A 24,918-nucleotide genomic window follows, 5' to 3' on the forward strand; every position below is an offset into this window, starting at 1 on the left:
GTTACAGAGAGCTCAGAAAAACTCTCCAAATTTGATTAAAGGATCATACTAAACTTATTACTTTCAACAGCACAAAGACACAAGAACTATACCAAAGAAAAAAACTTAGTAATATACCATTCCACTCCCAAACATGAACAGCACACAACAAAAACCCTCAAAGCTGCAACAAGTGTTAGACCTAATCATTACTGAGGATCTCTCTTGCTGGGCATAATAAAGGCTTCATCACTGAGACTTCATCCCATATCAGCTATTAACCCTCTACAAAACTCAATAGACACTCACAATAGAATATTGATTTTTTGCTCCAGGAAATTTAATTTGAACACAAACAATTGCAGTGTGGAAGGTGTTTGTAAGCCATTTAAAAAACACACAAAAGCCGTTCGATTCACTTCAATATTTAAGTTTAATTTGTCAAAATATATATTCGTGCTCGGATTTTTGTCAGTGAACAGGTCGTGGTCTTAAAGTGACGAAAATATTTTGACAAATTAAACTTAAATGTTGAAGTGAATCGAATGGCTTTTGTGTGTTTCTTAAATGGCTTACAAACACCTTCTACGCTGCAATTGTTTTTATATCAGCACACGATCTCAGATCAAATCACTTGCTATGCAAGTACATCACCATAAATCTAATTTGAATTTGAAGTAAAACCTAAGTGTAGAACTACTAAACATAATTGCCAAAAATGCAGCTCAGAAAATCCAAAGACTCAGTTTTCAATTATGTGACAATGTCAATAATTTTTAGTGCTTAAGTCACAAAAGTGCTAAAGTGCAATATGACAGCCTGCTACATTTGAAATGCATATCTAAAGTGGCTGAGAACCATATACCATTAGACAAATATGGTAAAAATACCATAACCTTTCTTCAAGTATTATTATTAGTGGTGATGATGATAATTAGTTCTGAAGCCTTAGGCAAACAGAATAACACTGTTTAGTAATCTCTAAAATATTATCTCTTCTCACCCACCCACTGACTGCATTCACAATAACAGCAACAATAACAAAAAAACTCCATCACCTTCTCTCCCAAGACAGCAGGCCCATCTGATCAAGTAGTGACCGGGAGATTTGAAATGGGGACACAGGATCTTTAATTTCAGTAGTCATCTGAGGATTAGCTACCATACTGTAAAACGAAAACAAAAAAAAAAAAAGAAGAAAAGAAAAAGATTAATCATTTGTTTCACATTACGTACAGCTACAATAAAACTGAAAATACAGTTGAGATAAGTATAAAAAAAAGTAAAGGATGTCAGCATATGAAGAAAGTAGAAGTTAATATATGAAAAATAAAAATGGGAGGGCATATCAGCACATGAACAATGGAGTTTGTCATGGTAGGGAGATATTAGCATATGGACAATGAAGATGAAAGGATATCAACACATGGACAATGGAAATGAGAGGGGATATCAGCATATAGATAACAGAGATGGGAGGTAGGGTATCAATGCAATAATAATGAACATGAATTCTTTCCAAAAGAAAGATTTATCCAACCCTTTGCAGCCCTTTAAAGCTAAAGAGGCATTTCTGTTTACTGTCAGTGGTTCCTTGACATGGAGTAAACAGTTCAAATACTGTTTCATCCACGGTCAATTTCAATATCTAATGTGAGCCCTATCATCTTAGGATAGTGGTCATGGTTTGGGGATCTAACATATAAGGTATTAAGTGGGTAGAAGTACCAAATTTTCCAGTGTTGGAATTACCTTCTGTAGCATCAGGTGATCCACATTACTGAATAATACTATGGAGTACAGATCACAGAAGATGAGGTGTAAAGCTAGAGATGACAGCAGAACAAGAGGGGAAAAAAATAAGAATCATTTATTTACCATAACCAATCAACAAAATTAGTTCTTTTTGCTTTATATTTTACTAACAAGAAAGATGGATGTGTTTTGCCTGTCAAAAACACACACATATGGATAGGATGGGATGGGGGGGGCTACATCTTGAGAAAGATAGGCAAAGATAAAACCAGTACAAATTATTACATGGACCTGAAAAAGTTGGATAATGTTAGTATAATGTAAATAAACAAGGCCGAGATAAAAGATTGTCAGAGAGTAGTAGTTCTTGTATAAAGACTTTTCATATAATGATTGGTGTTTTTGGGAAGAACATGAACCATGAGTGAAAAAGAAAGAGGGTGGGGACAAAGTTAATTTAAACTAGGATGGGATGTTTGTAACAAAAACTGAAAAAGCAAAGTTTGTTCTTGTGACACTAAAAAGAAATCAAGTAGAGTCAACAAATTAAAGGTCAATTGAAACTTAGCTCACTAAGTTTTTGTACTGCTTAAGATCTCCATACACTCAGCCCAAGTTTGTACTGTAGTACCACTACAAAAGGCAGCAGCAATTGTATGCTCCTTCAGTGTTGGCCTGCAGCTCAAATCCTGACAGACCATTGTTTCTTTTGAGAGGTGACTGCCAAAGAAGCCAAAACATTACACCATGTCCACAGCCAAGACACATAACTCCCTATAACCAAATACCCCTAACTCCAAGTGCATACTGTGGGTTGGCAAACTTCACCACCATTAGCAGCAGCTACACTTTAAAAGTAACACAAGGAAAGAAATTATAATTTGTGACACAGAATGGTGTCCACCTACTAACACAGAAACCCTCCTTGTAAATTCCAAAAGTTCATAAATGGAATGATGGCTGAGTTAAAATGATAATGTTCCCAGGCTTTGTGGAAAATGAAGTGTAGAAAGCAATAATAGAATTAGGTTCAAAGTATAGTTAGAAAGTTTATGGTTGGTAGGAATAATACCGTTCTCCCTTGCATCAAAAACAACCCAGAGATACCTTTACCAATACCAACACCAATAGGCAAAATGCTCCAATATGCTACCACCAACACCAATACCATCACCAGCAGTAGTTAATAAATATTGCTGGAGGACAGAGAAGAACTTTAACACACTTTAATAAACTGATACTTAGAGCAACAATTCTGTGGTTTGGCACACAAGGCCATAGTTTTGTAGCTATAAAGTTACTGGATGGAGACTAGTACCATATCTAGTGCAATCTAGTACATATTTTATGAACTGTAGAGGTGAAGGAAATCATCACAAGATTTACAATCAGAATGCAGAGAGAGAGAGACAGGGGTTGATAATGATATTGCACGCACTCATTCACACAGCTACCAGCTCCAAACCTAACAAGGATAGAAGCATATAAACAGCTCAGAAACAGCAAGCCTGATATATATTACACAATAGAAATAATGTAATAATAATAAAAGTAGTAGTAATGATAAACTTTACTACACCAAATGTCTAAAATGTGCTAGAGAAGCAAGTTCAGAAGCTAAGAAATAATGTCAATTTAGATTTAAAACTGGAATATAATTATCAAGTAAGAAACACAGTCCAATATTCTGATTGTAAATTGTTACAACGATATACAATAGCTATTGTGAAGATATGAACAGGTTATTATTAAGTATTAAAGAAAGGAGAGCTCCAAAAATTTGTAATGTTAGGGCATGTGTTAATGCTGTAAGATGGTTCTTTCAAAACACCTCTTAGCCATTGCTACTTCTATATGTATTTTCCAAGACATGCTTAACTTTTGTATAGTATTATTGATATCAGTAAAATACTGAAGCACTTCTATCAACCCCAAAAGGATAAAAGGCAAAGCTGACCTCAGAGGAATTTCAACTCAAAAAGTAAAGATGAACTAATTATCAGCGAGCATTTTGTCTGGTGTGTGCTAGTGATTCTGCCAGCTCACCATCTTAATAACAATAATGTTTTTAAATTTTGCAACAAGGCCAGCAGTTTTAGGTGTTAGGGTAGTCAATTACATTGATCCCAGTGTTCAACTGATAATTATTTCACCAACCCCAAAAGGATGATGGGCCAAGTCAACCTTGGCAGCATTTGAACTCAGAACATAAAGACAAATTACTTAGTGGCATTTTGTCCAGTGTGCTAATGAGTCTATCAGTTTACCATGGTAGTAGTAGTAATAATCCTTTCTACTATAGGCACAAGGCTTGACATTTTGGGGAAGAGAGCTAGTCAATTACATTGACCCCAGTGCTTAACTGGTACTTTTCACCAACCATGAAAGGATGAAAGGCAAAGTCAACCTTGGCAGAATTTGAACTCAGAACTTAAAGACCGACAAAATGTTTAGCAGCATTTGTCCAGCATGCTAACAATTCTGCCAGCTTGCTGTCTTAATAATAATACTAACAACAACAATAATAATAATAATAATAATAATGATAATAATAACAACCACAACAACAATAATAATAATAATAATAATGATAATAATAACAACCACAACAATAATAATAATTTCTGACTTAGGTTGAAAAGAGGGGCTTAATCGATTAATTGATATGACAGACCCCAGTACTTGACTGGTACATTATTTTATCAGCCCTGGGGGGATGAAAAGCAAAGCTGATCCAGACAACTTAGAGAACTGGAATAAACACAACAAAACATCTTTTCCAAAGCTCTAACAATTCTACAGGCTCAATTTGAAATTTTGAGGAAGCAAGGAATTGGTCAATGCAATAAAGCCCAATCAGTACTTGACCAGTACTTTATTTTATCGACTGCAAAGGGATAAAATGCAACATTGATCTTGGTAGGATTTTGAACTCAAAGTGAAAAAAAAGCCAGGAAAAATTGCTTTGCAGCATTTGTTTCAAGTTTTTATGCACTGGGTTTTCAGCTTAATCCACCAATAATAATCATTGTAGTTTAACTGACTGGTGTAAAATGGATCTTCTTTGAAAAAGTGCTGTGTGATCTACCTAATGTATGACCTACATATACAGATATACTGTTAGTCATAGCTGATAAAAAATTTTAAATAGAGAAATTAATACAAGAAATGATATTCCTTAAAATTCAAGTCATACACCAAACAATGATGTATTTTTTATTCTTCAAGGAAAAAAAAGTTAAAATATACACATTATAAAAGTAAATATACAAAGATTTCAAGAGAACAAAACTGTAAAAAAGAAACAAAAAGCAGCCCCAGAAACAATAGCAAGGAGAAAGAAAATAAAAATAATCTAAATACAAGAGAAGTAAAACAGGACATTGGTAAATTTAAAAAAATAGAGTTATCCACACACACACACAGGGTGCGGTGAGTATATTGTCGTCTAAATTACGCAAAAATGAAAATAACACTGACATCTCATTTTAAAAGACATATTTACCAAAATTACATAAAATATCATGGAATACTAATGAGTAAATCTTCAATAAAATTGCCACTGGCTTCAACCATGGCCTCTAGATGACTTTGAAATCTCCTGCAACTCTTCTGGACAGTCTCCTTGTTTAAGTTGGTGAATGCTGCCATAATCCTTGCCTTCAGTTCATTTTTGGTGTTACCAGGAGTTTTGTTGGTCTCTCGTTCAACTGCATCCCACACATAATAATCAAGGGGGTTGCAGTCTGGGGAGTTAGGTAGTCAGATGTTAGGGGTGATGTGGTCGCAGAAATTGTCTGACAGCCATGACTGGGTTCTCCTGCTGGTGTGGCATGGTGCAGAGTCCTGTTGCCAGACAGGGTCTTCCAGCAGCCATCCTCTTGACTCAGGGCAGCACTACCTCCTCCAGGAGGTTGAGTCTGAAGCTGTGTGGGAAGATAAAAGGAGGCATAACATCACCATCACTAGTGATCACTCCAAACACTATGATGTTGACTGGATGTTTGATTTTTATCACTCTCGGTACATGTTTTGGGGACATGGCACACCAACGGTTGTTCTGTGTGTTCATCATCTGTGTTTGTACTAGAGCTTCCAGTGTGAATGCCAAACAGCACAGCATGTTGTTTCCAAATTTCTAGCAGAGTGAATTGCATCACGGTACTGTTTGTCTCACAGACGGTGCCCAACTGACCATACTGTGTCGTTGACAAAATCAAAAACAGTGCACGTGCACGAAATTAAAAATATGAAATAGCGACAATTTAGCCATCGCATCCTTTATATATACACATATAAACACACACACACACACACACACACATATATATACATGTATAAAAATGCATACACACATCTTTTAGTAGTTTCAGTCATTAGATTGTGGTCATACTGGAGTACTGCCTTGAATTTTTTAGTCAAATGAATCAACCCTAATACTTACTTTTTAAAGCCTAGTACTTATTCTATTGGTCTCTGTTGCCAAGCTGCTAAGTTACAGGGATGTAAACACACCAACACCAGTTGTTAAGTGGTGATGGGAGAAAAAAACAGACAAAGGCACGCACACACACACACACAGATTATATCATCATCATTTAACATCCGCTTTCCATGGACAGGCTTCTTTCAGTTTCCATCTACCAAATCCACTCACAATACATATATACACACACAAACACATGAACATACATACACACACGTGTACCTACATGTTAACACATACATCTGTATACTTGCATGTTTGTGTATATGTATATACATATATATATATATAGGTGTAGATGTACTGTGTTGTAAAAACGTTTGCATCACAACTACATGGTTTCAAGTTCAGTTCCACTGCATGGTACCTTGGGCAAGTGTCTTGTACTGTAAACTCCTAGCTAACCAAAGCCTTCTGAGTAGATTTTAGTAGACAGAAAAGGCCCAGTGTGTGTATGTATATACACACACATATATTTATATATATATATATACACAAACACATGTGAGAGTGTGTATTTTATGTATACATATACACTAACATACACACAGTCATATTTATATATCTTTTATCCTTTACTTGCTTCAGTCAGACTGTGGCCATGCTGGAACACCACCTTGAAGAATTTTAGTTAAATGAAGCAGCCTCAGTACTTATTTTACTATATATATATATATACACATATATATATATATACACATATACACACACATTTATATATATATATATATATATACACACACACACACACACATTTACATATATACACACACACAAACACTATATACATCCACACACATGTATACATATATGTCCAGACATAAATATACACACACGTGTATGTAAGCAAGAATAATTATATTCATTGGCACACCACATAGGCATAAATTTCAAAATATACATAGAAATACAATGACTAAGGAAACAAAGAAGGATAGGAAGATATATGGACAAAAACAAAATAAAATATAAGGAATCCAAGAGGAATTTTTGTAATAGAGACTTGAAATATTAGCACAAAAACTATAAAAAAAAAATCACTGTTTTACAAAACTGACAAAACCATCATAGCAGAACAAGAGGAGTAGAAAAATCAAATAAAATCAATATACATATATGTACACACACACACTTATATACATACATGTATGTATATAATGCTTTCACGGCTTCATTTTGAAGATAGTGTGGTTGGATGAGGTGGACAAGTAGCAAAAGAAAATAATAATAATTATAATAATAATGCAAAAGTGTAAAAAAAAATTTTAAATATTTCTACAAAGTGCAAAGAAGGAAAAATATAATAAGGAAGGATGGTGGTTATGTTACGTGTGACACAGGCAAAAGGACCCAGAAATTAAGTGTGGCCTTAAAACAATGAAACACTTACGGTCTCTCCTCGGTTCGTCTGTACACAACAAATGAAGTAAATCAGGCATTGCTTTATTTACAATTGAATTACATGTAACATAATAACAATAACGATTATAATAATGATAATGATGATGATGATGATGACGATGATTTCAAATTTTGGCACAAGGCCAGCATGTTCCAGGCTGGAGATAAGTCGATTACATCGACCCCAGCATTCAACAGGTACTCATTTTATCAACTTTGGAAGGATGAAAGGCAAAGTTGACCTCAGCAGACTGAACTCAGAATGTAGCATTTTGCCCAGTGTGCTAACGATTCTGCCAATAATAATAATAATAATAATCCTTTCTAGTATAGGTACAAGGCCTGAAATTTTGGAGGAGGGGTTAAGTCAATTACATTGACTGCAGTACTCAACTAATTAATTTTTTATCGACCCTGAAAGGATGAAAGGCAAAGTCAACCTCGGCAGAATTTGAACTCAAAATGTAAGGACTGACAAATGCTGTAAGCATTTTGCCCAGCATGCTAATGATTCTGCCAGTTCACCACCTTCAGTCATAGGCACAAGGCCTGAAATTTCGGGGGAGGGGGCCTAGTCAATTACAATGAACCCAGTGCTAGGCTGGTACTTATTTTATTGACCCCAAAAGGATTTAACTCTTTAGCATTCAGATTTCTTTGTCCAATTCATTGCATATCTATTAGTATTGTTTTGAATTAATCAGGTATTATCTTGTATCTTGTGACTAAATATTTTTATAATGACATTGTAGAGTAAGTGTGAGAGGTTGAATCTGGTCAGTTTTAACTTAAAACACGTAGAATATTTTGGCCAGATATGGCCAGTTTAAAATGCTAGAGGCTTAAGGCAAAATTGACCTCAGTGAGATTTGAACTCAGTATGTAAAGATGGACAAAATGCCATTAAGCATTTTTGTCTGGTGTACTAACAATTCTGCCAGCTCACCACCCTTAATAATAATCTGTTCAACTATACTCACAAGACCTGAAATGTTGATGTGGAGGAGGCTTGTCAATTACAGTGAGCCCAGTGCTAGGCTGGTACTTGTCAATTACATCGACCCCAAGACTTGACTGGTGCTTATTTCATTGACCCCCAAAAGGATGAAAAGCAAAATCAATCACAGCAGAATTTTCAGCTCAGAACATAAAGCCAGATGAAAAGCCAAGCATTTTGTTTGGCATGCTAACAATTCTGCCAGCTCATCACTTTGTATTATAAAGATAATAATAACCATAGCTTCAAATTTTGGTAAAAGGCCAACAATTTAAAAGGAGCAGGCAAGTCAACTACATCAACCCCAGTGCTGAACTGCTACTTATTTCATGAAAGACAAATCCAACCATTGCAGAATTTGAACTCAGAACACGGAGACAGGTGAAACGCTGCAAAGCATTTTGTCTGGCATGTTGACAATTCTGTCAGCTTACCACCTAATCCTTTTTTATTAAAGGCACAAGGCCTGAAATTTTGGGGGAGGGACCAGTCAATTACATTAACCCCTCAACCCCAGTGTTTCACTAGTACTTAATTTTTCAACTCCAAAAGGATGAAAGGCAGTGTTGACCTCAGTGGAATTTGAACTTGAAACGTAAAGACTAATGAAATACCATTAAGCATTTTACCCAGCATGCTAACAATTCTGCCAGCTCACAGTCTTAATAATAATAATAATAATAATATTATCATCATTATTATTATTATTACATTTATGTATTTGTTTTGCAAGATTCCTGATGTGAAATTGTGTGTTGAAACAGATACTGTTATACTTAAGAATGGTCATCTTTTGCCAATCAATTGGCAAAGGACAACCATCCCCAAGTATAACAATAATACTAATAATGGTTTCCCATAAAGTTACAAAACCTGAAATTTTGAGGGATGGGGACAGTCAGTCAAACTGATCCCAATACTTCAGTGGTGCATTATTTCATAGACCCCTGAGGGATGAAAAGTTAAAGTTGACCTCAGAGGGATTAGGACTCAGAGCATCAGACAGAACACCTTGTGGGATCTGTTCTGGCACTTAATGCTCTAACAATTCTGCCAATCCACCACCAAATAATAATGGTTTCTGACAGACACAGGGCTTGCAGTTTTGAGGAGAGGGAGTTAGTTGATACCTTCAATTCCAGTACTTGAATAGTACCTCATTTCATCAACCTCAAATGTATGAAAGGCAAAATTGACTTTGGGGAGATTTGAAATCAAAATAAGGCACAAGGCCATAAATTCAAGGAAAGCAAACAAGTGATAAAACTGACTCCAGTACCTGATTGGTCTTTTTGCTTTTTTTAATTGATCCCAAAAAGGATGAAAGGCAAATTTAACCATGGAAAATTTCACACAGTTTTAGAGAAGGAACGTAGGTGGGTCAGTCAACCTCAGTAATTTGTTTTAAAATTTTTTCCCAAGGACATCAATATCAATAAGGGTCATAGTCACAATAGTCATTTCAGACATTTGACTGGCACAAGGCCAACTTTTGACAACATGCAACTACTTACAGCTGCTCATGATAATGAAACAGATTTCTTACATGGAGCCACAGAGGCTTCATGTTGATAAGAGAGAAATATCAAGACTCCAGCTGCATATTTCATAATCAAAAACTCTGGGGCATTTTATTACAGCTCGACAGGTGACCCCTCTAGCCCTACTTTGTAAAAAGAAGTTGTGGAGTACCAATTTTTCAGCAATAATGATTGAGGCAATAGTAATTTTTAAGACCATTTACTTTAACCAAAACACTTTAAATTAATTTTTAGTTTACTTAAGAAATAATTATCAATTACAATATTCAATATCCAATTCTCAATACAAAAGTTGGTAAGATACTATTGTAGATTTGTACATTATTTAAAGCAAAAAGTTTTTTACATCAAGATGCCCTTCCTATAGTTAACTATTCAATTATAAAGTCAAAATGGTACCTGTTAGCAGCTAATGAGTTTGAGACAAGGCAGAGCAAACATGAAATTTAATTATATAAAATTTGACTGGATATTTATATAAAAAAGCAGGCACAGCTGTGTGGTTAAGAAGTTTGCTTCCCAACCACATGGTTCCAGGTTCAGTCCCACTGTGTGAAATCTTGGGCAAGTATCTTCTATGTTAACTCCAGGCCAACCAAAGCCTTGTAAACGGATTGGTAGACAGAAACTTAAAGAAGCCTTCACTAACTCATTCACTAATGGGGAGGTTAGGTTTCATTGTCTTGGCAGACATTTGCACAAATTGTTGGAGAATAAGCATCACTATCATACAAAGGGTGTCCTTTGTTTCCAATTTTCTGTGAAAACATGCCCAGTTATGGGGAAACAATACCTTATTTGGAAACAGAGAAGGGTTGGTAACAGGAAGGGCATCCAATTGTAAAAAGAAGTCTGCCTCAATGAATTATATCTTTCCCATACAAGCATGGAAAAATGGACATTAAAACAATGCTGGTGATAATAATGATACTAATATAAAATATTTCTGCAATTTTACCTTATCAGAGTAGTTACCCTTCCTAAGTCTAAACACATCATCTTTATAGTGAAAGTGGCTCTTTTAAATCAACAAAGTCAACAGAAGTTTGCTTAACACTTGATACCAAACCACCTAAGACACTTTTCTAGTTCTATAATACAAATATGTTTTAAAGATTATATTATTATAATAGAACATTTTGCCAAGTTATGCTCAAATGTCAATTCAATAATGAAAATGTTTATCATTCCACTAAATGCCTCAAAATTCCTATTTGGAAAAATAATAGAAATAGGCAGAGTACTTCCTTAGAAGATATAGTCATAGGAGAATTATGGACATAACAATGTCCATGGCAGGTTTTGAATTCAAAATTTGTTGGCTCAATTAACCATAACCACAGCTGACCACAACCATGGCCACTCAATCACTATGACAGCAACAAAAATTGTCAATTTAAATTTTAAAACAAAATGCCATCTTCTGTGGTTTTAAATTTGTCATTTTCAAGACATCATTTGAACAAGGTGACAAAATTTAAAGTATAACAAGGCAGTCCACTAAAGAGAACATCCAGTCCTCAAACATAGGTGAAGACAATCAATTTCAAGAAATGGCTTTAACAAACGTCCAGTAATAGAAGCTGGTAAAAAAATGTAATAAAATCTCTTAAACTATAAAGATATACCCTCTCTATCAGCAAGTCCAGACAAACAGCATTTAGATGTGGTCCACTTGGGACCTGTAGTTAATACTAAGAAAAGTAATCAAATGTGAAATTCAAAGCAAACTAACTTAACAGAAATTACTAGATAAACCAAGAAAGTTGCATGAGGTATTGCTTACCGTGGATCAGATTTGTGCTGGTAGTAATAATCTAGTTCTGCCTCTTTTTGTTGCAGGACTAGGTTTGTCATCATTTCCTCAGCTTGAGTGCTCAACTTCTCAGGAATTGGTGCTGCTATGTTAAGAGGTACTCCAGGCATTAGTAGGCACTCAGGACTTGCATAACCAATATACCGGAGCAGCTATAAAGATATCACAATCATACAATAGATTTGTGCAGCTGTAGAGATATCATAATGCTTCAGCATAAAAGATACCACAATTTCACAACAATATACAAGAGCTTCTACAAAAATTTACACCAAGTTAATGTCTGCTATACCAGAATAGCTGTAACGATGTCGAAATAAAACAACAAATATTGAAAACTAAAATACATTTTATCATCCCTACCGATCAGTATTTTACAGCTCATATTAGAAGTTTGGCATTAGATAATTAATGGACTTCAGGCCTAGTTTGATTCCAGAAAGCCTTGAAAATATTAAGTATCAAAATAACTATAAAATCCATCTTTGCTGTCAACAGTTTTTTCCTACATTGACAGACACAATTTTTTGGCTTTTGTAATCTTTTCATTTTCACAGAGGGCCAGTTTAAGTTTTGCAAAGTTTATCTCACTTGTGTCTTAACCTTTGTGACACAATGCAACAATAGTGATGTAATATGAACCACCAACTTTTATTTTGTTATCCATGTCTCTTTTTAATTGCTATAGACTTAAATTTCTTTCGTAGAGACACAATGACTGCAAAGTTCAAATGATACTTAACTACTGTTTACAGAATGATGAGTCGAGACTTTTATAAAAACAGAAGAGCCTTCAGACAAGGACCACTTTTAGGCAGCTTGCCTTCCTTCAGCAAGTCTATATATTATTACCAATCCAGAAACAAAGTGATCAGTAGCTGATCACTTAAAAGAAAATTTAAGTATGTGCAAACCACTCCATGGATACTAACACAAGAAAACAATGTAAAAATACTATATACAAGCAATTCTATACAAATGATTCCTTTCAATTTGGTTTAATTGCCTGTTTTGGCAGTGGTCAAACACACACAAAACATGGAAAATGAAATAGGCATAGCAGTATCTTCTTTATACTGATGCATGGAAATAGCTGAAGAAAGAGAAAAACAGACAAAAAAAAAATCACAGTAGTCAACATTATATGGCATTCATGCAATCAAGGCATGAACCTTTTAACAATATCATATCTTTATTTCATCCAGTACAAGACTGCTTTAGCAGAAGAAAAATAACAGTTCAAATAAAGGACTAAATCGAGTAACTAACTATTCTAACCAACACAGTCTCCAAGGCAAAGAGTTACAACACTGATGCAAATGTTCCACTTCACTACCATATATTTTGAACATGGCGTGGCTGTGTACTAAGAAGCTTGCTTCGAAACCATATGGTTCAGTGTTCAGTCCCACTGCATGGCACCCTGGGTGTCTTCTTCTATAGCATAAGAGCCTTGTGGGAGGATTTGGTAGACAGAAACTGAAAGAAGCCCATCTTGTGTATATATATATATTTGCATATTGATGTATATTGTTTTGTTCGATTTTCATGTTCCTATTTATATAATTAATAAATAATATGAAATGGTAATATCTGTAAGTTGATGATTGAAAGGAATTTGTTCCTCCATTTTCTTATTTGTATTACAAATATATGTATGTGTGTGTGTGTCCCCTCCCCCATCACTGCCTGACAACCAGTGTTGGTGTGGTTACATCCCCATAACTTAGCAATTCAACTAAAGAAACCGATAGAATAAGCACTATGCTTAAAAAAGTCCTGTGGTCGATTTGACTAAAGCCCTTCAAGGTGGTGCTCCAGCATGGCCACAATCAAATGACTGAAACAAACAAAAGAATAAAACAATCTGTTTATGATGTCACAGCTTATAGTGGTGAGTACTTCCTGTATTGTAGAACATTTTTAGAGTCAGGTGGGAAGAGCTTGAGAGAGAAACCTGAGACACTTAATAACTGTAACAATAGTTAATAACTTTAAAACAAACTGCCAACTTTCAGTTGGTTATCCATTGTAAAAATTCTTTTTTTTTTTCCAATTGGCCCTTATCTAAAAATGGAGGGGGGGAAGGATCACCTTGTGTTTGATACCTTATGGTCAAGAGATCCCTTTACTTTTTAATGGACAGGTGCATAGGCATTACATTTGTCCTTCTCTACTTGGGCTCCACAATCACAAAGGTTCACTGAATCTGTTGTTAATTAACCAAATAGTTAGGTATACCTAATCATCAAATATTTAAATAACTACCACATCAACTAAGCTGCATGTAATTATCAGTAAACATCACTCCCTCTAAAAAAAAAATTAATTCAGTTGATTTTTCCAACTTCTATAACTGAAAACAGACTTAACAGAAACCAATGGAGGATAATCTACAGGGTCACTCTAATGATAGATATAGCAATTAAACCACCCATTACCATCTCTTAGAACAGAAAGGACACACTGAGTAATGTAGTCCTGGATATATTAAGTCTGAAAATAAGACAAAGTCACAGTTGGAATGCCTTTCATCAGAAATTTGTTCAATCAGGACTTGGGATTAATCAGTAATAACTAATTAGAAAAGGAGATGAATAATTTCATACTTGATCCAAATTATCAAGGTCTGGAGTGTGGCCTTCAGGTAGTTCTACAACTTCAGGATGAGGTGGCCTCAAATCCTGAGGCTTGCTATCACAGTTCTCTTGGTTGGTATGTGGTTCTGCTTCCATCTTGACGGATGAAAATTGCATATTGGACGGGCCATTAACAAGAGGGGATTCAACTGTAATGGAAACAAAAAAAAAAAATTAACAAAAATCTGAAGAAAAGAATTCGTAAACAAGGCATTGATGTTTCCGCATCAAACACAGAGATGACAATAATCAACTTGCTAACAAACAACAATGAATAAAGCATAGTGTCACTTTATCATTAAAGGAAGTGTCAGTATGACAGAATGAAGTTTGATATGTATCATTCATTGTCTTTTAATATCTGTTTACACATACTGCTATATGTTAGGCAAGTCTGCAATACAGTTTTCTTTTACTGTGTTGAATGCTTCACCTATTATCTGAGATACAATATATATGCACCTGTATTCACACTGCAAAGCATATACACATGGACACTACCTACCAAACAAACATACAACTTAATGAATGAATGAATGAATGAATGAATGAATGAATGAATGGATGGATGAATGGATGGATGGATGAATGGATGGATGGATGGATGGATGCATACATACATACATGCATGCACACACACACACACAAACTGTTGCTCATCCATACATGTTTCAATCCATTATACACCTATATATATATTTATTCACTCACTCAAACCAGCACTCCTTCACATTGCAATGTATAAACATTGGCACAAACCTTTTTTAACCTGTGGCGTTGGATCCTTCTGATACCATGGAGGACCATAGAGCACAGAGTTCTCCCAGCAGTATTTTCCACTCAGGTCTCGAATGATCACACGGCACACGGTTTTGGCAGTGGTCAAACCAGCAGTCACACTTCTTCCAGATGAATCAGACTAGAAGAGATAAATAAAGATAAATGAAAAAAAAAAAATTGGAAGTAAACTAAAAATTAAAACTATAAACCGTCTCCATGCCTTTCCTATTCCATGGATTTAAAACAATTCTTCTCAAACCTTTCTTTTAACTATCACCCTTTTAATTTTACTAACACTTTTTCAGTTCCCTCTAGCTACAACCTAATGCCTCCTAGCCCCATTTTCCATGTGCATACAGGAAATATCAGGCCAGGGTAATTTAGTTCCAGGTGCTAGTCTGTTAGAAGTAACTACTTACCACAACAACACTATAAGCATAGGTGACATATATTCAGTTTTGCTAATTTACTTATTCACATTTTAAAGTCTATTATTATTGTTAATGTTGTCGTTATTGCTGTTCTAATTGCTGCTAACAAGCAGATTATCAATTTTTTTTTTTTTTTAGAAAGCTAATATTTAAATAAGAACCAATGACTAAAAGACTGTACAGATACACCTATTAACACCATCCACTATAACTCCCTTTCTCTCCAGTACCCATATAAAATTCCCCAGCCAGAGAACAGTATTGGCTACTATGAGAGGTACTGTTCAATTACAAAGGAAATGATACACGAAATACACTGTGTAATCATTAACTCTGATAAAGATGAATGCTTCACAACAATGATCACAAGGACTAAATACTAAAACTGGTAACAAAACCAGAGATTAATGGATGACCAAACACCAATGGTAATGGTAGTCATAGCAAAAGATAGATTCTTCAAGCCAAGTCAATCAGCAGGAGACCAAGGGATAGACCAAGAATGAGATGGTTGGATAATATCCATGGTTTCAGTTGGTCATGCTTAGGAATCCAGCTGGAAAGTTTAATGATAGTTGCTTTTGATAGGAAGTAATAGAGAAGGGAACCTGAGGACTATGCCTCCACAACCCTCCCAAGAACAGTGGGCATAGAAGATGGATGGACAGATGAGTACTACTTACCAAAGCAGGTAGCTCAACAAAAGATATCAGTGACTGATGATTAAGGACAAAGAACTGAAAAATGAGACAGAAATAAAAAAATTCAGTATTAAAACAACCAATGAATGGAATATTGGTCAACAAACTGAAAATGCAGCTAATAACAATGGTCAATATTAACAGCAAGGTGAGATTACTAGCTAGCTTTCACCCTTTCTTGACAGTCAAATTTATGCTCAAGTCAACCCCACAACTATCATCTCAAGGTCCTAAAATTTTGTTTTTATCTCTTTAACTGCTATACTCACCATCCCCATACTGATTTCTACTACTTCCCCTAATTATTTACCTTGTACATCAACCTCTTTGTAACATTAGTATTGTCTGCTCATTTGAGGGTCACTGAAAGTAGGTTCATCTACATTTCAGTTCCACTTCATCCAAATGACTTCAAGATTCACCTCAACAGTTGTGGCTGTCATTGTTTAACCCAAGGTCAACCCCAATCAAACAATCAAACACACTTATGATCAAAAGCATTCCAACCATAACTGCCATATATTTTGAGGTCTATCTAAGACTACATTATTCAGTGTGGCCTTCCTTGTTTAAAATAGTAGCATGTTATTTCAGGAAGATTTGACTGCTATCTCTAGCAGACCAAACGACTATGTATAAACAACCTCATTATAATAGCAAGCCACTGTGTTGTATCCTTGAGCAAAGAACATGTATTTTCTTATCTATATTTGCCTAGCTAACAGAGAGGTACTATCCAACCACTTTGTTATTAAGTGGTTGGCAAGAACAAAATATTAAAAGTAATATGTATATGCAGCAGCATTGTTTTAATGTCCCTGTTTCCAGGTTTCCATGGGTAACACAGAATTCATTGAGGCAGATTTTCGATAACCGGATGTCTTTCCTGTCCCCAATCTTCACTCATTTCCAAGCAAAGTATTCTTCCACATTGGCTAAACATGTTTACAAGGAAGATTGGAAACAATGGACCCCACATGTATGATGGTGATGCTCATTTACAACTATTGTACAATGATCATCACACACACACCTATACATATATGATGGGCTTCTTCCAATTTCTATCTACCAAATCCACTCTCAAGGATATAGTAATCAAAATTTAAATAAAACCAGATTATTTATAAAAAACAAAAAAAATGAATAACACCCAAATACAGCAAGATATCACTGCATAGCATAGACCCACCCAGACTGAGCCACTTTAACTGAAATAATAAAAACAAAAATAACAGAGTAGTATCATAACTGCAATAAAACTCACCTGCACATTCGTTGCTTGGAAGATTTCCGGTTTCAAATCATTGTCACAGAACTCTGGCAGATCATGATGTTCTTGTACACAACTGCTCAGTTTAGCAGCACCATCACCCATTGGGAAATGGCTCAGGTGGTTAACTAAATGGGTCATTAACTGTCCACAAAAGAAGAGGGTAAGGAAACATGAATGAAATGAAAAACAAACGAACCTATTTTCCTAATTTTTTTATATTCCATGCTATTGAGATTGATTATATATTATATTATATTCATATATTCCTTTCTATTATAGGCACAAGGCCTGAAATTTGGGAGTGGGATGGCTAGCTCACTACTACACATACATTATATGTATGTGTGTGTGTGTATACATATATGTGTGTGTGTATGTGTATACATGTGTGTGTGTGTAACAATATACATACATATATTAAATATGCATACATCCATTTAAATCTTCAATGTTGTCTTATGGGGAATATTAAACTGAACCCTGTACTTGACAAGTACTTGATCTACTTTGACTGGACGTAAAGCAGAAGTGTAACACAAATTAGCTCATTTTCACACTTATCAACTGAAGCAATTAGATTACATCAATACATTTTGAATCCATGATACTGAAATCAAGAGTTCAACTACTTAGAGGCACAGATTCCAAAGAAAAGAGACAAGTAGAGAAGTTTCAGTATCTCAAGGCCATTTTCACAAGTGATGAGAGACAGAAAGCTGCATTAGAGGCTAGAACTAGAGGTGCTGGCACAGTAATGTGACAGATCCAGTAAATGTACCCCAAAAGTGGAGAGGTTCATAAAAAAGCCAAACTCGCTATCTCCAATTCAACTTTCATGTCTATTCTTACCTATGGCCATGTATGTTGGCTAATGATCAAAAAAGTACCATCACAAATTCAAGCAACCATAAGGGGGCGCCTCCCAAGGGTCTCTTGAGTAACATTACTTGGTAAGGTGCATAGCTCAGAGATCAAAGAGTCTGCCTAAGTCAAGCTGCTACTTCTCCACATTGACAGCACAGCTATGGTACTAAAAAGTAAAGTAAAATTACCTTCTCAAGTCATATCAACTCTTAAGATCCAATTTCCTAGTTTCATGGTGTATATATTCCCTACCTGGACAGGATGCCAGTCCATCGCAGGATTATTTAATTTTGCCAGCTGAGTGGACTGGAGCAACGTGAAATGAAGTGTTTTGCTTAAGAACTCATCACGTCACCTGGTCCAGGAATCAAAACTACAATCTGCCAATCATTAGTCCAACACCCTAACCACTAAGCCACAGGCCTCCACAGCTCTGATACTACAGACATGTGATTAGAATGTCACAGGAAAGAATTGCAAGACAAGTTCTTAAAGCTAAGCGAACTGGCAGGAGACCTAGGAATATACCAAGAATGTGATGGTTGAACAATATCCATAATCTTGGTTGTGCTTGGGATTCCAGCAGGAAAATCAGATGATGGTTGCTTCTGATAGAACCCTATGGAGGGGATACCTGAGGACTCTACCCCAACAACCCTCCCAAGAATATAGTAGGTGGAAAAGATAGATGGATGGATTAACATAGACCAAATGTGTCTATAAAAATATTCTCCAGTTTCAACTATTTTACTTACCGTTTTAGCTGCTAGTTTAAGAATATCTGTTTCTTGCTTTACTGGTGCTTCAAATGGGCAAAGGCCTTTTGGGTTTTCAACATTTGTGTTCTCAACTGATTCTGCAGGAAACAGTTTCGAGCCACTCGTGCTGCCTAGTAGTGCCTCTCTGTCCATGTCCATTTCTGAGACAAAGTCAGAGAATGAGTGGCTACCTCTTGAAAGTGATGCCGTCGTCTGTCCCGTAACAGCAGCATTCAGAACCTTTGGGAGGCACAGAAAGAGAAGGAAAGCAACAAAACTTAAATTAAAGCAACAAATTGATTTTAGTCAAGGTTAAGTCAGCTTTCTAACATGACTACTTAATTACACATTACAAAACACAAATGACAGTACAAAACAACAGAGTGCAAACATATACATAAGCACATACCTACATCCATATTACATACAATGTTAACATTCATGTAGCAAACTTTCAACTAAGCATTATTTCATATACTAAAATATGCTTCAAAAATACTTTAACCTGTTAGCGATCAGATTACTCTATCCAAAGTAATGATTATTTATTCATATTGTTTTAAATTTATCATGTATTAACATGTTGCTTTGAGATTTTAATGATGTGATTGCTTATTTTAAGAATGACTTTGAAGTGTAGATGTGAGAGTCTAGATCTGTCCATTGAAATCTCAATACTATGAGATAATACATGATCAATTCAAAACAATGTGAATAAATAAGCATTACATTTGACAGAATAATCTGAATGCTAAAGGGATGAACAAAATTTTTAAATATACACAGGTGGGGAATTGTTGTAATGCTTCTAATAACAAATATAATTGATCAGAGCTGATCTCACCCTAAATAACACTGACATACACACACTTACGCAAACATGCATATTAACACTCACACACACACAAGTCTGTATACAAATTCAAACAAGCATACACACATATGTACAGAAAATACTTACTTGAAATACTTTATGAAGTAAAGGTTTCTCATTTTCAGTTGGTTCCAACAGAAGATGCATTGGCATCTGCATACACCACTCAACAGTTGTGAACAACATAGACTCCAGTAACTGCAAACAATGATAGAGGATTATACTGTACATATTTATATATTTAAATGAAAAGAGCACAGAGAAAATAGATATTCTGAAATATCCGGAAGGCTCCCTAGAAGTAGTAGATAGTTTCTGTTATCCAAATTTTGTAAAGAATATAAGTATACCGAAAGTAAAAAAAGGTTGCAAAGCACTGGTATAGACTGCAGGGATAAGAAACTGATCAGACAGTGGAGGAGGATGCTCTGAAAGTATAGTTGCTGGAATAAAAACCGGATGGAGAAAATTCAGAGAACCTTTACCTCTGTTGGTAATAAAAGGCTTCTATCTCAGAATGAAAGGCAGACTGTACAATGCCTGTGTACAAAGAGCAATGCTACATGGTTGTAAAACTTAGGCTGTGAATGCAGAGGATATGTGAAGACTGGAAAGAAATGAAACTGGCATGCACCAATAGATTTGCAATGTCAGTGTTCATGTACGACAAAGTAGAAATGTACTGAGAGAAAAATCAAGCATAAGAAACATCAGATATGGTGTGCAGGAGAGAAGACTATGCTTGTATGGTTATGTGATTGTGATGGATGAGGCCATCATTATGAAGAAATGCCAATCATTACACATGGAAGGAACTTGTAAAAGAGGAAGACCTAGAAAACAAGGGATGATGTGGTGAAGAGTGACCTCAAGAAAATGAGCCTCTCAGAGTAGATGATGAGGGACCAAGATAAATGGTGATATTCTATGCTTGAGAAGACCTGTCCATCTCAGTAGAATTGAGGTTCAGTCAAACCTCCTCCTACCACTACAGCTCATCTTCTAACACTCACTCTTTTATCACTCTTCTATGTTACCATATTTTCTTCACTTCTCCATTCACTGAACTGATATCCACAGTGTCCAATTTGTTCCCTACCTCTAATTATCTGTCACACTATTTTCAGTCAGTGCACTTACCTACACATCCACTTTTTCTAATCTTCTATCCTATTCTGTCTTATATTCATATTGTACTTGAACCTAACACACTCACTCTCCCCACCCCCTCCAGGTGAGAAAACCATGTAGTCACCTCTTCAGCAAGTCACCTGTTCCTGTCCTTTCATAGTTTCTCATCCCTGCAGTTTATACTAGTGCTCCACAACCTTTTTCCACTTGCGGTATACTTATATTCTTTTCAAAATTCAGCAGCACACCTGAATTAAAAATATAACTAAGAATATAAGGGAAAAAATTATATTCAGGTTACACTGCAACACACCTGGCACCGTCTCATGGCACACCAGTGTGCTGCAGAACACCAGGTGTGGAGCACTGGTCTGTACCACACTCAGTTAAGGTACCTCATCTTGCAGGTACTTGGTGATATCACTAGTGCCACGTAAAATGCACCCAGTACACTTTGTTATATGGTTGGTGCTAGGAAGGACATCCAGCCGTTGAATCCATGCCAAAGCAGACACAGAGCCCAGCACAGCCCTCTAATTTGCCTGTTCCTGTCAAACTGTCCAACCCATGCGAGCATGGAAAAGAGGATGTTAAAAGATAAAGATGATGAACGCTTGAGGGAATGGAATGGAACGGTGGACCAGGAATGCTATACAAATGTTTTGTCTGCCCACCCCACATTATTTTTTTCTTTTGTCATTAGCAAACACGGATTTGTATGTGCAATAGATCCGGCAATATGCATTCAGAATTCCTAGAGCAGAAAGTTTAATTTCAAATCTTTTTTTTTTTAAACAATCAATGTAAATATGTGAAAAGGACGAATTAAAAATAAAAACGGAAATTCAGTCATCTTAACAAAAGGAAATCAATGTCAAAACGATAAATTTGGAAAGCTAATAGCTAGGGGGAATAACTCCTCATACGCGCGCAAGCTAAAAGGGGAGATAATTCTTCCCAAATTTTTTAACTAAGGGAGATAATTCTGATTTTATCTTCAGTCTTGACAAGTTAAATTACAGCTAAGCTGGGGCACCGCTTTGACAGGTCTAGTCAAACAAACTGACCCCAGTAACTTATTTTGTTATGTCTGGTACTTATTCTATCGGTGTCTTTTATCAAGCAACTCGTTTACCGAGACGTAAAAACAGCAACGGGGGGCACACACACACACGACATACAACTGGTTTCCACAGTTTCAAATCAACCAAATTCACTCATAAGACATTTGGCCAAGATGCTGGAGAGTAGAACTGAACCAGAAATCACATAGTTGCAAAAATGAGATTCTTAACCATGCAGCCAAGCCTAAGCCTATATGAATGAGAAATTTATGTTAACATATGAGAAATTTCATGGAATGTATTTTACCCGCTTTTGGTCTTCATTGCATGGTTGATCCGGACTTGGCATGATCTCTGTAACAGTTAAGGCAATTGCCTGAAAAAGATAAAAAAATATATGTATTAATTTATAAAATCTATTTTATACAACAATTTATAAACAACTGCATTGTTGACTGCAGGTTTCCAGCAGCTCAATCATCTATTCAAGGTTCTTCTGGAGGCAAGAGCAAAAGAGCAGTGGTTACTTGGCTTTCTTGCTTGTATACATTTTTCCAATATATAACAATAAAACATACACACACACAAAGGCCATCACACAAATGAGAATTACTTGGTAGCATGTATTTTTTAGATGTCAACCAAATTACTATCATAAAGCTATGAAAAAAGATATTTCCCCAAAATGCTTGCAACCACATGGTGCAAAACAAACTTTTTAACTGCACAAACATGCTTCCACCCTCAAGCAAGCAAAAGTCAGTTTTGCAGAGGAGAGTGGGCAAATATTGTGTAAATAATATCTGTTATACAACAGGTTCTTGCTTGGTTTCAGTTTTAAATAAATCAACTCTGGTAAAATTTAAGCTCAGAACAAAAGGACTTCAAACCACAAAGATAAAACAAAACTAAGCAATAATAAATATTTCTAATTTTGGCACAAGATCAAACGTTTATCTCCAGGTATTTAAGTAATAATAAAATTATTGATTTAGTAAGATGAAAAATCAAGTCAATCTGAGATGAATTTAAACTAAGACAGAGCAATAATATAGTTGTCAGCCTGCCTAATTGTAAGTGGTGCCAATAATGATTTTTAACATCATATGCAGGTATGTGGAGAAAGAGAGAAAGAGATGAGGGGATAGAGAATGAAAGAAGTGAGGGGAAAGAGAAAGAAGGCAAGAGACAAGGAGATTAGTAGCAAGAAACAGATAGAGAGGAGATTAGTGGAAACGGAGAAAGACAAAGAGAGAAAGAGGAGATTAAGGGAGAGAGAGATGGCGAAGGAGAGACAGAGAGAGGGAAATATTAGAGAACAGATGGAGAAACAACCAGACAGAGAAAGATGGAGAATTAATGATTAGGGGTATAGAGACCTGAGGATTTGGAGCAAAGAAACAGAGAGAAAAGGGGGCAGAGAAACAGAGATAAGGGGGAAGAGAAACAGGGAGATAAGTGGACAGAGAAACAGGAAAATTAAAAGCTGTGGAAACCCAGATTGAAGAGCAGAGACAAGAAGTACTATAAAACCAATAGAGAGACTTACTTCAATGATCTTCTTTGGTAAATCCGGCAGATAGCTGAGAAACGTGTCAACATGATCACAGAGCAACATCAACATATCTGATGCCACCTTGGCCACCATTTTAGTAGAACACTATCAAAGAACAATAAACATTTTACAGTTAATTATATACTCTTAAAAAGGAAAAAAAAAAGAAAAGAACAGTGAACTGTATTTGTTTCATAATGAATTACAAAGAAGGCTGGTATTCTAAACTTCTCACTAAACTCATTGCCAACCCTCACCTTACTAAAAGAACTCACTGATCATAGCTCTCACATTTCTTAGTGACCACCAGACTACAAGGCACAGGATTCAATTAACACTTTAGCATTTAAACTAGCCATATCTGGCTAAAATATTCTACCTGTTTTGTATTTAAACTGACCAGATCTGGCCTCTCACAACAACCCTACACTAAAAGTTACATCATCAGAATTTCAAAGCTTTGAGATAATGCGTGATTAATTCAAAACAATGTGAATAAATGAGCATTGCTTTTGACAGATTAATGTGAATGCTAAAGGGTTGAATTATTTTTGTGCAAACATAAATGCAAAATAAGAGTGAATTATTTATAGTTGTTTGAGTAGAAATATCTGTGCTTTAACACAAACCAAAATTGTATCTATTCCAAGCTAATCCATCTTCAATTAACACAGCTGAAATTCTCTTAGTCTCAAATTTAGTCAATCCATTTGAGGCCCCTATAACTGGCCTTTCCAGTGATATTTGCTTTGGTGTTGAAACTATAACTGGAAAGGCCAGTTATGGGGGGCTTCAAATGGATTGGCTAAATTTGAGACTGAGATAGTTTCAGCTGTGTTAACTGAAGATGGATTAGCTTGGAATAGATAC

The 24,918-nt window shown here is 35.7% G+C and overlaps 1 protein-coding gene across 15 annotated transcripts in view; it reads right to left on the reverse strand.

Moving 5' to 3' along the window:
• LOC115217392 (ral GTPase-activating protein subunit alpha-1) overlaps positions 1-24,918 on the reverse strand; it is a 288,611-nt gene that overhangs the window by 146,939 nt on the left and 116,754 nt on the right. For 14 of the 15 annotated variants that reach the window (XR_005001329.1, XM_036507627.1, XM_036507625.1 and 11 more), the window contains 11 exons: positions 24,043-24,153; positions 22,801-22,869; positions 20,386-20,496; positions 19,422-19,664; positions 17,794-17,943; positions 16,509-16,562; positions 15,374-15,533; positions 14,585-14,763; positions 11,946-12,127; positions 7,611-7,628; positions 1,038-1,145 (listed from right to left, as the gene is read on the reverse strand). Coding sequence is in view for 14 of the 15 variants with exons in the window: in XM_036507627.1 (XP_036363520.1) it covers positions 1,038-1,145; positions 7,611-7,628; positions 11,946-12,127; positions 14,585-14,763; positions 15,374-15,533; positions 16,509-16,562; positions 17,794-17,943; positions 19,422-19,664; positions 20,386-20,496; positions 22,801-22,869; positions 24,043-24,153 (1,385 nt within the window). In the remaining variant the exon portion in view is untranslated. The remainder of the gene's footprint in view (positions 1-1,037; positions 1,146-7,610; positions 7,629-11,945; positions 12,128-14,584; positions 14,764-15,373; positions 15,534-16,508; positions 16,563-17,793; positions 17,944-19,421; positions 19,665-20,385; positions 20,497-22,800; positions 22,870-24,042; positions 24,154-24,918) is intronic. The other variant, XM_036507628.1, reaches the window with a different exon arrangement.

Source organism: Octopus sinensis, linkage group LG11, assembly GCF_006345805.1.
Source record: "Octopus sinensis linkage group LG11, ASM634580v1, whole genome shotgun sequence".
In the NCBI taxonomy this organism is placed as follows: Eukaryota; Metazoa; Mollusca; class Cephalopoda; order Octopoda; family Octopodidae; genus Octopus; species Octopus sinensis.